Source organism: Enhydra lutris, unplaced genomic scaffold (genome assembly GCF_002288905.1).
Source record: "Enhydra lutris kenyoni isolate GAN:26980312 unplaced genomic scaffold, ASM228890v2 scaffoldscaffold59, whole genome shotgun sequence".
In the NCBI taxonomy this organism is placed as follows: Eukaryota; Metazoa; Chordata; class Mammalia; order Carnivora; family Mustelidae; genus Enhydra; species Enhydra lutris.
Window position 1 is genome coordinate 12,597,020 of NW_019154143.1, and position 11,572 is coordinate 12,608,591.

General features: G+C 43.4%; 1 gene segment (V, D, J or C); it reads left to right on the forward strand.

Annotated features, from left to right (window-relative positions):
- The first annotated feature begins 6,817 nt into the window (after window positions 1–6,817).
- On the forward strand, window positions 6,818–7,780 carry LOC111158396. The segment is given in 2 exon segments: window positions 6,818–6,925; window positions 7,329–7,780. Coding segments are annotated over 2 exon segments (501 nt in total).
- Window positions 7,781–11,572: the final 3,792 nt, after the last annotated feature.

An 11,572-nucleotide genomic window follows, 5' to 3' on the forward strand; every position in this document is an offset into this window, starting at 1 on the left:
CGTCTTGATATGTATTTCCCTGATGATGAATGATGTGGAACATCTTTCCTGTGTTTCTTGGGATCTGTATGAAGAAATATCTGTTCATGTCTTCTGGAATACGGCATATAATTTTAGGTGCTCTCGTTCTTCTGGACTCGCTTCTTTATTTTCAAAATCCAGGTTTGGAACTCAGAAAACTCTCCTTTGGTTTTAACGTGCAGTGACAGAGACTGCTAGAAGATGTTGGCTCTAAGCAAAGCTCTGCACCCAAACCAGCTCAGCAAATGAATCCTCTGCAACAGTGGCCACAAGGTGCACAACTGAAACACTCAAGTTGTGCCAAGGGTACAAGGAACAACAGGCACCCTGGTGCCACAAGGATCTTCTCTGGCATCCTATCTGTGAACCTAGGAATGAGCCATAGTAGCAGGTTACATTCTCACCTCTTTCAAATGGCGCTCTAAGGATAAATGAGAGCAGAATCCAGGGGATAGCAGTGTGGGCTCTGGAGCTGGAATGCCCGAGTATAAACTCTGACTCTGAATGCTCCTGGGAGCTAGCAGTACGGCCTCAGACAACTGTGTCCATTTTCTCATCCATAAAGGAGAACAATAATCATCCTATATCATAGGATTGCTCTGAAGAGTAAATTAATTACTACAATACTTACATCTGGATTTGGCACATAATGCATCTACAACAAATGTTCAAAAATGAAATTTTGTTCCTTCTTTCAGAGAGAAACTCAGGGAACAGAGAGACCCTAGACAGAATGTTCACCAGTCTCCCAACGTCTTTGGTCAAGTGTGTGGTAATCTCCTATAAACAATCAAATGGAAAATCTTCCTGCAAAAAAGGGGAAAGTGATTTCTTTTAGCAAAGGAAACAGTCCACAAAAGAACAATGCAGCCCACAGAATGGGAGATGATATTTGCAAATGACACTAATGATAAAGGACTGCTATCCAAGATCTATGAAGAATTTCTCAAACTCAACACCGCCCAAAAAACAAGTAATCAAGTCAAAGAATGGGAAGAAGACATGAACAAAGACTTCTCCAAAGAAGATATATGAATGGCTGACAGAAATATGAAAAAGTGTTCAGCATGTTAGCCATCAGGGAAATTCAAATCAAAACCACACTGAATACCACTTTACAGCAGTTAGAAAGGCAAAAACTGAGGCAAGAAACAGCAAATGTTGGAGAAATCGTGGAGTAAGGAGAACCATCTTACACTGTTGGTGAGAATGCAAGCTCGTACAGCCACTTTGGAAAACAGTATAGAGTTTCCTCAAAAAGTTAAAAATAGAGCTACCCTATTGCCCAGCAATTGCACTACTGCTAAGATATAGATGTAGTGAAAAGAAGGGTCACATGTTCCCCAATGTTCATAGCAGCAATATCCACTGTGGACAGAACTGAGATGCCCTTTAATAGATTAATGGATAAAGAAGATGTGGTTCATAGATACAGTGGAATATTATGCAGCCATCAGAAAGGATGAATACCTATCATTTTCATCGACATGGACAGAACTGGAGGGGATTATGTTAAGTGAAGTAAGCCAAGCAGAGGAAGATAATTATCACATGGTTTCAATCACATGTGGAATGTAAGGAATAGCATGGAAGACATTAGGAGAGAGAAGGGAAAATGAAGTGGGAAAATTGGAGGAGGAGATGAAGTAAGAGAGACTATGGACTCTGGGAAACAATCTGAGGTTTTTAGAGGGAAGGGATTGGGGGGATGGGTTAGCTGGTGATGGGAATTACTGAAGGCACATATTGCAATGAGCACTTGGGTGTTATACGCAATGAATCATGGAACACTACATCGAAAACTAATGAAGGACTGTATGGCGACTAACATAACAATACAAAAATAAAAGAATTATTAAAAAGTGGTTTCATTGAATTGTCTGAATTATAGTTTCATAAACTGTAAGGTCCTCCATTACAGGTTGAGAAGAGCACTCATTCAATTTCTTTCTTTTTTTTTATTTAAAGATTTTTTACTTATTTATTTGACAGAGAAATCACAAGTAGGCAGAGAGGCAGACAGAGAGAGAAGGGGAAGCAGGCTCACCGCTGAGCAGAGAGCCTGATGCGGGGCTCGATCCTAGGACCCTGGGATCATGACCTGAGCTGAAGACAGAGGCTTTAACCCACTGAGCCACCCAGGCGCCCCGCACTCATTCAATTTCAGACCAAACACTGGGAGACCTACTGGACTAGCTGGTATGCTGGGACAGCACTGGGGATGGGGACCAGCTGAGAGGTGAAGGGACACATGCAGAGGACACCCACAAAGCCCTAAACATGGGAGGCCCATCACCTTTGTGGAACTTGGAAGCAGAGCAGCAAAGAAAGGGTCTACTCTCGGCCTCTATTCAATACAGATCTAGGACAACACATTGTGATTTCAACATATATTGCTTTAAACCTACTGAAAATTGCCAGATACGATCAGTGTAAGACCCAGAAGAGGGTGTCCCCTCCCTCCCCTACACTTGGCGGTCACCACCCTGTTCCACTAAGATCACTGAAAGGCGTGAAGGCGAGATCCACTCAGACTGAGAACTTGAAGACCAGTTTTCATGTGCAGCCATCACTCTGCGCTCGCAGTCCTTCCCAGGGGAGTGGGACAGCCAGCGAGAGTTTCTGGAGCCAGCCCCAGACAGAACCCTGAGAGAGCGAAATGAAATGCAGTGTATGCACAGAGAGACTGAATCGCTCTAGACCCCGATTCTCATGACTCTGCAGTCACTCCTTTCCTAAGCTGTGGAGCAGCCAAATCTTGGGTGGCCTCAGAGGTCTTTGGATCCCAAACATGATGGGGAAATCACAATTCAGAACTTAAAACTATGCATCACTACCTCATGTGTACATGAGGCCACACTCTGACACAGAACCTGGAAAACAATTATCATTTGTTACAGGTCTCAGAAGTAAGACATGTTTGAAAATGTACAAGAAATAATTTCACTTTATCTTATAAGTGGTATTGTCCAAGAACAAGGAAAAAACCCTCCGGATGACTCCCTCCCCATGGTCACAAGAGGGCGCACAGGTACCATAGGGATCCCTGGATGACTCTGGCTGTGTCTGGCGTTAATGGCCAAGAGCCCAGACTGATCCCTAGGTGTTAGATTTCCTGCTGGCACTTATGATTACATCTCAGAGATTCCCCTTTCCACCCAGGGATAATGTCACATCTCCTCCTGCTGCCCATGTTTCCATCAGAGTCCATAGAGACAGGGAAAATCTCACTTAATGAAGGTTCCAAAATGACATAATTGATTCAGCAGAAAACAAGTTCCCTCCATCAAATACTGTCCTGGGCAGAGTGTAACTCTGGGGAAATGGCCCACCCAGAGAACACACGTGAGAAAGACTTGTGGTGAGAGGTCCCTCTGGCAAAGGAAAGGAGCGTGGAGTAGTCACTGACGGGCCATCAGGACACCACGCAAGGTGCTCCTCACCCAGGTCTGAGACAGTGGGAAGACTGTAAGCTCTCACGGGCTTATGGCCATGGCTTTGGGGACCTGTCAACCAGACCAGACTCACACTTGCTCACATCCACAGTCACCACTGGTGTCAGAGAGAGAACTGGTGTACTCTGGTTTCCCCACACTTCAGAACTATGCACACAACCTCTCAGTGACCAATAGGGTGACTGATGAAACGGGGCTTTGGTTAGATTGATACCAGTAGCTTCAGCCAGCATGGAAAACTGGGCAGAAGGGACATCTCTCAAGATCAAATCAAAAATCACTTTGTGACTTTTTTCTCTTCCAGTGTTGATCCTCCATGACATGTGGGGAACCTCGTTATTCATCCCAAAAGTTGGCCTGCCCAGCTGACCTCACAGTTGGACCATCCCAGCCATGTGTATATCCTCCTTAGGTAAAAAGTGTCTGGGTCAGCGTGGCTGAGGCTGCTCACAGATGGTTCCATGCTGACTGCTCTTCCCCTCAACTTTAGGCAATGCTGATCTCTGAAGGAATGACCCCTGCTCTCCTTGGCACCAAGAGCACAGGTCTGCTCTGCCCTGATATCACTGCCACACTCCCACCCTCAGTGCACGTTCACTGTGTTATAGGCAGTGCTGAGTCCCAGGAGGAGCATTTTTTCCCAAAAGCCTAAGTCAGACTCACTATATCCAGTAAGTCTGATTGGCCCTGCTCTACCATCCTCCTTGCTGTACACGTTTGCACCCTCCCCTCATTTTTACCTTGCACAATCCTCAAAAGACACAATCTCATTGATTAGATCAGAAATAAAAGGTTGGAAAATCATCTCTTTATTGAAATAAGTGCAGCAGGGGCACCTGGGTGGCTTAGTGGGTTAAGCCTCTGTCTTTGGTTCAGGTCATGATCTCAGCGTCCTGGGATAGAGCCCCGCATCAGTCTCTCTGCTCAGCAGGGAGCCTGCTTTCCCTTCTCTCTCTGTCTGCCTCTCTGCCTACTTGTGATCTGTCAAATAAATAAAATCTTTAAAAAAAAAGTGCAGTAGAGGTATGCTTCCATAGTTTTCAGGGGAGATTGTCAGAACAGTGTCCTAATTCTGTGAATCCTGATAGGGCATCAATCCTAACATGTGATTGGTGTCTCAGTCTCCTTAGTACGAAGTAGCTCAAGGAATCCTTTATCCCAGGACACAGGGGTTTAATGGAAAACTTAGTGAATCCAAATATGGATCATTACTTAGTTAATAGCATTGTATCCATGTTAATTTCCTGGCTAAGGTTACTTATAGTAAGGTTATGTGAGCTGTACACATTAAGGAAAGCTGGAGAGATTGTATGGAAATGATCTTGATACTTTTGAAATTTCTTGTAAGTCTTAAATGATTTCAAAATACATGGAAATATGTAATCAAAATTATTTAAAATAAGAAAACAGTATGAGTTCTTATTGCATTGCTCTATGGTGTCCACTCTCTTCCTGCCTTTACACATTTGGAATTCCCTTTTCTTTTCTTTTACTTACCCAGGCTCTGAAGTCTATCTAGTTGACATGCAGTGTTCCGTCAGCTTCAGGTACACAACAGAGTGACTCAAGAACTTGTATGTTATGCTCTACTCACCACAATATCACTCCCATCTGTCACCATAGAGCACTGTTGTGATACCATTGACCCTGTTGCCTGCACTGTACTTTCATCCCTGTTACTTATTCATCCCACAACTGGAAGCCTGTACCTCCCATCCCCTCGTACATCTTTCCCATCTCCCCACCTCCTTCCTCTCTGGCAGACACTTGTTTGTTCTCTGTATTTATAGTCTGGGTTCTACATTTTGTTGTTTGTTTGTTTTGTTTTCTGGATCCAATTACAAATAAATCATATGGTATTTGGCTTTCTCTGTCTGACTTATTTCACTTTGCAGACTATCCTCTAGGTCCATCCATGTGGTCACAAAGGGCAAGATTTCACTGTTTCTTATGGCTGAGTAATACTCCATTGTAGGTGTATATGACCTTTCCTTTATCCATTCATTTATTGACGGACACTTAGGTTTCTTCCATATTTGGCTCTACTGCTGCAGTAAACATAGTGTTGCATATTATCTTTTGAAACTGGTGTTTTCATTGTCTTTGGGTAAATGCCCAGCAGTGGAATTACTGGATTGAGTGCTATTCCTATTTTTAAAAATTTTTTGAGGAAACTCCATGCTGTTTACACACCATACTGTTTTTCACAGTGGATGCACCAATGTACATTCCCACAAACAGTGCACAGGGCTCCTTATTCTCCACATCCTCACCAACACTTGTTATTTCCTTTCTTTTTTATACTTTCTATCCTGGCAGGTGAAAGGGATATCTCATTGTGGTTTTGAATTGCATTTCTTTGATGATTTATGATGTTGAGTATCTTTTTATGTGTCTGTTGGCCATCCCTGATCTTCTTTGGAAAAATGTCTATTCAGAGTCTCTGTCCATTTTTAATAAAATTATTTGTTTTTTGGTGATTAGTTTTAAACATATTTTATGTATTTTGGGTTTTAGCCCCTTATTGGATGAATCATTTGCAAATATCTTTTCCTTACTAGGTTACCTTTTGGTTTTGTTGATGGTTCCCTCTGTTGTGGAAAAGTTTTTCAGTTGGTGTAGACCCAAGAGTTCATTTTTTCTTTTTCTCCCCTTGCCTAAGAAGACATACCTAGAAAAATGTTTCTAGGGCTAATGTCAATGAGATTACTGCCTGTTTTCTGCAAGGAATTTTAGAATGTCTGGTCTTCAACTTAGGTCTTTAATCCATTTTGAGTTTATTTTGGCCTGTGGTGTAATTTCATTCTTTCACATGCACCTGTCCAGTTTTCCCAACAGTGTTTAATGAAGAGAGGTCCCCATTGTGTGCTTTTGTCTATTTTGTCATAGATTAATTGAATATATAAACATAGGTTTATTTCTGTACTCTCTGTTCTGTTCTATTGACTTTTATGTCTATTTCAATGCCAATCCCATACTGTTTGGGTTACTCTAGCTTCATAGTACAGTTTTGTGATACCTCCAGCTTGTTCTTCTTTCTCAAGACTGCTGTGGTTACTCAGGGTCTACCTTTTAAAATACAAGTGTGAAATGTGCCTAGAAACAGCTGAAGATGTAGAAATCTAGCAGGGAAATGGAAGGAACATTTAAATATGTCCCTCCTACCACTCAGGCAGCATAGAATGCATCTCTATTAGTTTTGCTTCAAGCAAAGACAATCTTATGTCACTCTGCTCACATGAGAGGTCATACCCCTCTCTGGCTGGCTCTTTCCATTTGGCTGCACCCACGGGATTTGCATGTTGTCCCCTAGGGAGGACCCTCCCTTGCCAGTCTGAGATAAAAGATCAACTCTCAACTTGTCTTGACCTACCAGGACTCATCCCTTTAACTTGTCAAAATGAGGTTCCCTGCTCAGCTCCTGGGGCTCCTCATACTCTGGTTTCCAGGTAAGAACAGGGTTCCTAAGGAGGAAGGAAAATGGGAAGGCAGGATGAACCCTGAGGGCACCAGTTTCCCACATAAATTTTGTTTCCATGTAAGATGGATGTCTTCCTACCGGGATGGGGCTTGTGACTTTTAGATCTGTGGGAGAGCAAGAGTCCTGAGGGAAAATGACCTGTATGTACTCTGGTGACTCCATGGCACTGAAGAGTGGGAGGGCTTATGTGATTTCTAGAGACTTCTGTTATTTTTGCCAATCTCTGGTTCTTTTTTGAAATTGGAAATTTTTGAGTTCTGAATCCAGCTCTCTTAAAAGGCCTTTTAGTTTGAAATAAAAAACAAAGGAAAATTATGGTAATTACCCACAATGTTTGCACTTAACCTTGCAATTTTCTCTTCTTCCTTTAGGATCCAGTGGGGAAGTTGTATTGACACAGACCCCACTGTCCCTGTCCATCAGTCCCAGAGAGCCGGCTTCCATCTCCTGCCGGGCCAGTCAGAGCCTCCTGCACAGTAATAGATACAATTATTTGCCTTGGTACCTGCAGAAGCCAGGCCAGTCTCCACAGCTTCTGATCTACTTTGCCACTAACCGTTTCGCTGGGGTCCCAGACAGGTTCAGTGGCAGCGGGTCAGGGACAGATTTCACCCTGAGGATCAGCAGGGTGGAGGCTGATGATGTGGGGGTTTATTACTGCGGGCAAAGTTTATATGCTCCTCACACAGTGGTTCAGCCTAGAACAGAAACCTCCTGGTGGGGTGGCCCAGCTGCCCACACATGTGTTGCTTGTCTGGGGAGTAGGCAGAGCAGAGTCTCCCTGTCAGTGCAAGAGGGAGATGATGAGGAGCTCAAGGAATAGTTGAGATTGTGGGATATGGACCCTGAGGACCTCAGCTGTCCCCCAGCACCATCCTTTATGGGCTTGTCAGCTGAAAAATCCTGGGCATGACATGCCTGTCAGGGAGAATGTGTGAGATCTGAGCCACCACTCAGGACAAGGGAAGAGATAAATGAAAGTTCATCTGATTCTCCCCGACTTGAGTAATGTTGGAAGTCAAATGTAACAGGAAATCCAGACAACTGAAGCCATTCTTGGAAAAACAAATAGAATCCATGCTGGTGTTTGAGAGTTTTCAGCACCTGGTATTGTATGGAAGTGTGGAATCGCCATATTGTACATCTGAAACCAATACCAGATAGACTGTTGACTGCAATTTCAATAAAAACTTTAAAAATAGAATAAAATCTAATATTGCTAATAAGAATAAAAAGAGCTATTTTGACAAGAGAGGACATTTTCACATAGGGGATTTTATCCCTGATTAAAAAAAGAAAAAAAAAAAGAAAAAAAAAACCCCTCCTTTATCCAAGGTGGGCAATTCCACACAAACCACTGCTTGTTGCCAATGGGACTTTTGTTATTCTCCAGTGACATCTGGTCTAAAACACCCTCCTCTCTTTCCTCCTAAACCCTAATTAAGTGACCTTTCCTTTGTCTCTTTAGACTTGCCTAGGATTTATCGTAGGTTTCTTGTCCTCTCCTATTCCTAATAAACTCATTTTATTGATCAAATACTGGCCATTTTACTTTTAAGTACATCATGCTCCTAAATAACAACATCTCCCCTGGTTTCCCATCCTACCTCTCCAGCACCTGGACACACCATTTTACTCTATTCTTTGAGTTTAGCTCTTTTAGATTCTACATATAAGTGATGCCATAGAATATTTGTCTTTCTCTGTCTGACTTCTCTCACTTAATGTAATGACTTCAAGGTCCATCCAATTGGTTGCAAATGGAAGAATGTCATTTTATTCATGGCTGAATAATATTCCATTGTGTGCGTATACCACAACTTCCTTATCCATTCATTCACTGAAGGACACTTAGGTCATCTGCTATTGTGAATAATGTTGCAATAAACATGGGAGTGTAGCTATCTCCAGCAATCTGATTTCCTTCAGGGAGTTTGGAATGATAAGGTTTATTACTCAATGTTCCTAGAGGAGACAGTCATATCTGGGGCTGCACAGCAAGCTCACTGGTAGACAGGGAAAGAAACACTGACAGACAGACAGAGGGAGAGAAAGTCAGACGGTAGCATTACAATAATGAGAAAGCCAACTGTCAGGTCTTTACAGTGGACGAGGGAGCTGGTTTCTTCTCAAGATTAGATTCGAAGGAGCCAAGCAAGGTATTCATTGACCTCCAGAAGACTGACACGCACACACATCTGTACATTGTCATTGTTTCTGATGCTTTCTTAGAGGGCAGGAAAATACGCACTGTGTCTTTGCCCAGAATTATACTTTGACAACTAGATGCTTTTCCTAGTACTGCTGGCAGCAAGGACTGTATCTCCATTGGATTTCTTCCAAGAGGAAACTATTTTCCTTCACTTGGCTCACTTCAGTGGTCCCCTCACCCACTAGTGGCTCTCTCCACAAGCAGCAAGGCAGCAAGCAGAGGAAGGTTTGCATAATTGTTCCCTGGGCAGGAGCCTCTTGCATGTCTGACATAAAAGGAGAGCTTGAACCTTGCTTTGAATTACCAGAAGTCATCAGTTCAACTTCTCAAAAGGAGGTTCCCTGCTCTTTCCTTGGCCTACTAATGCCTTGGATCCCAAATAAGGACAGAGTGGGGTATGTAAAAGGAGAATGGGTGGGGAAGGTGATCTCGGGGAGCACCATGTTTGAGTGCTTTCTCCTTGTTTACTCTGCACACTTTTGAATACATATTTCTTGGTGTCAGGGAAGTGGCATGAGATGTTTGAATCTATGAGAATGAGAAGGATCTAAAAGAAGAAGGGTCTGTGCTGTAGTGAAGCCTGTGGCACTGAAAGAAGGGGATGTTGCAGGAGAACTCTAAAGACCCCCTTGTGTCTGAAAATTTTTGTAATTTCTTGGAATGGGACATTTTTGATCTGTAAGTCAAAATCACAGAAATGTAAGTTAGCCTGAAACATTTAGCAAGTAAAATGATGAATGTGGGGGACGCCCGGGTGGCTCAGTCGGTTAAAGATGTTTTCTGCTCGGGTCATGATCGAGTCCCACATCGGGCTCCTTGCACAGCAGGGAGCTTTCTTCTCCCTCTATCTGCTCTTCCTGCTGCTCTCCTGCTTGTGCTCTCTCTCTCTCTCTCTCTCTCTCTGACAAATAAGTAAATAAAATCCTTTACAAAATGATGAAAATGGCTCATAATATATCTATGTCATCTTGCACTTCTCTCATTATTTTAGGACCTAATGGGGGTGTTGTGATGACATAAACCCTATTCTCCCTATTAGTCACCCTGGAGAGCTGGCCTCCATCTCCTGCAGAGACAGGCAGAGCCTCCTGCAGTGATGGAAACGCCTATTTGTTTCCTAGAGCCTTCAGGCCAGTCTCCACAAGACCTCATTTATTTGGTTTCCTACTCTTACTCTGGGCTCTCAGGCAGGTGCAGTGGCAGTGGGTCAGGCACAGATTTCACCCTGAGGATCAGCAGGGTGGAGGCTGACGATGTGGGGGTTTATCAATTCCAGCAAGTTACACAGTATCCTCCCACCTTGGGTCAGCCCTTCACACACATGTCCCCACCTGGAGCAGGGACCAGGTGCTCACATGTATTACTTCTCTGGGGACTAAGCAAAACAGACTCTCAGAGTGTAAGAAGAAGGCATTGGAGAGCTCTGGGGAGTTGTGTGCAGCTGAGGGCACTAGACCGTGCCTGTGCTGGGTACCCCTTAGGCACCACAGGTTACTTCTCCTCCACAGCAACAGCCTTGACATGGAGGACCCTATAGCAGAGTGGATGGGCCTGAGTTCCCTCTGAGCAACTGGAGGCATCAGAAGGGAGAGCTGAGTAAACATTCAATGCTAGTCCTTGCCATACTGCATACACTCATCATTTAATTTCATTCAGCCCCAACATTGTGTCTGATTGGTGGCTACACACAAAAAATACACATTTTTGGTTTTGTTAGGTTTGATAGCTGCCAGAATCCAGCAGCAGGAGGATATTTGGTAATAATAAGACATGGTTATCTTCTCCTCCATCACCTTCTGTCCTAGCGCCTTTCTCTGTCCTGCTGGGACAGTCACTGATGTGTATTACTGTCCTCATTGTAGGAACTGAGATAAATTATTCTACTCCGTATTTTTGAACAAGATAAACTTAATAAACATTTCATAAACAAAGACCGAACAGCAGAAGTTATTGAAAAATCTCAATCGAATTAAGTTGAAGTCAACTGGGATTTCTGAATTCCAAATCTGGATTTTATATATAAAGTAACAAGTCAGAGCAATGAGTGAGCATAAAATTATTCCTTAGTCAGCAGAATTTGAATGAATACAAGAAAATATAAAAGCCAAGGTTGTTCCTGCTGCAATCAGAAACTTAAGTTTTCATGCAGGGGCAGTAATGTGACTGTGAAGACACGTGATGGAGTTTAGTTCTTCCAACAAGACCCGGCTCTGGGGATTGTGTGTGTTGGGGAGGGAATGCTGGTGGGATTGAGGTCCAGATTTGAATCCCCATGGAAAGTCAGATGTACTTCCTGGGAGATGACAGAGTGAAGGGACCACTGCCTGGCTTCCCAGGCAATGCCCTGCTGATACTGCCAGTGACACAAAAAATGGTGGCTCTAGTGGTGGCACACTAGGTTCT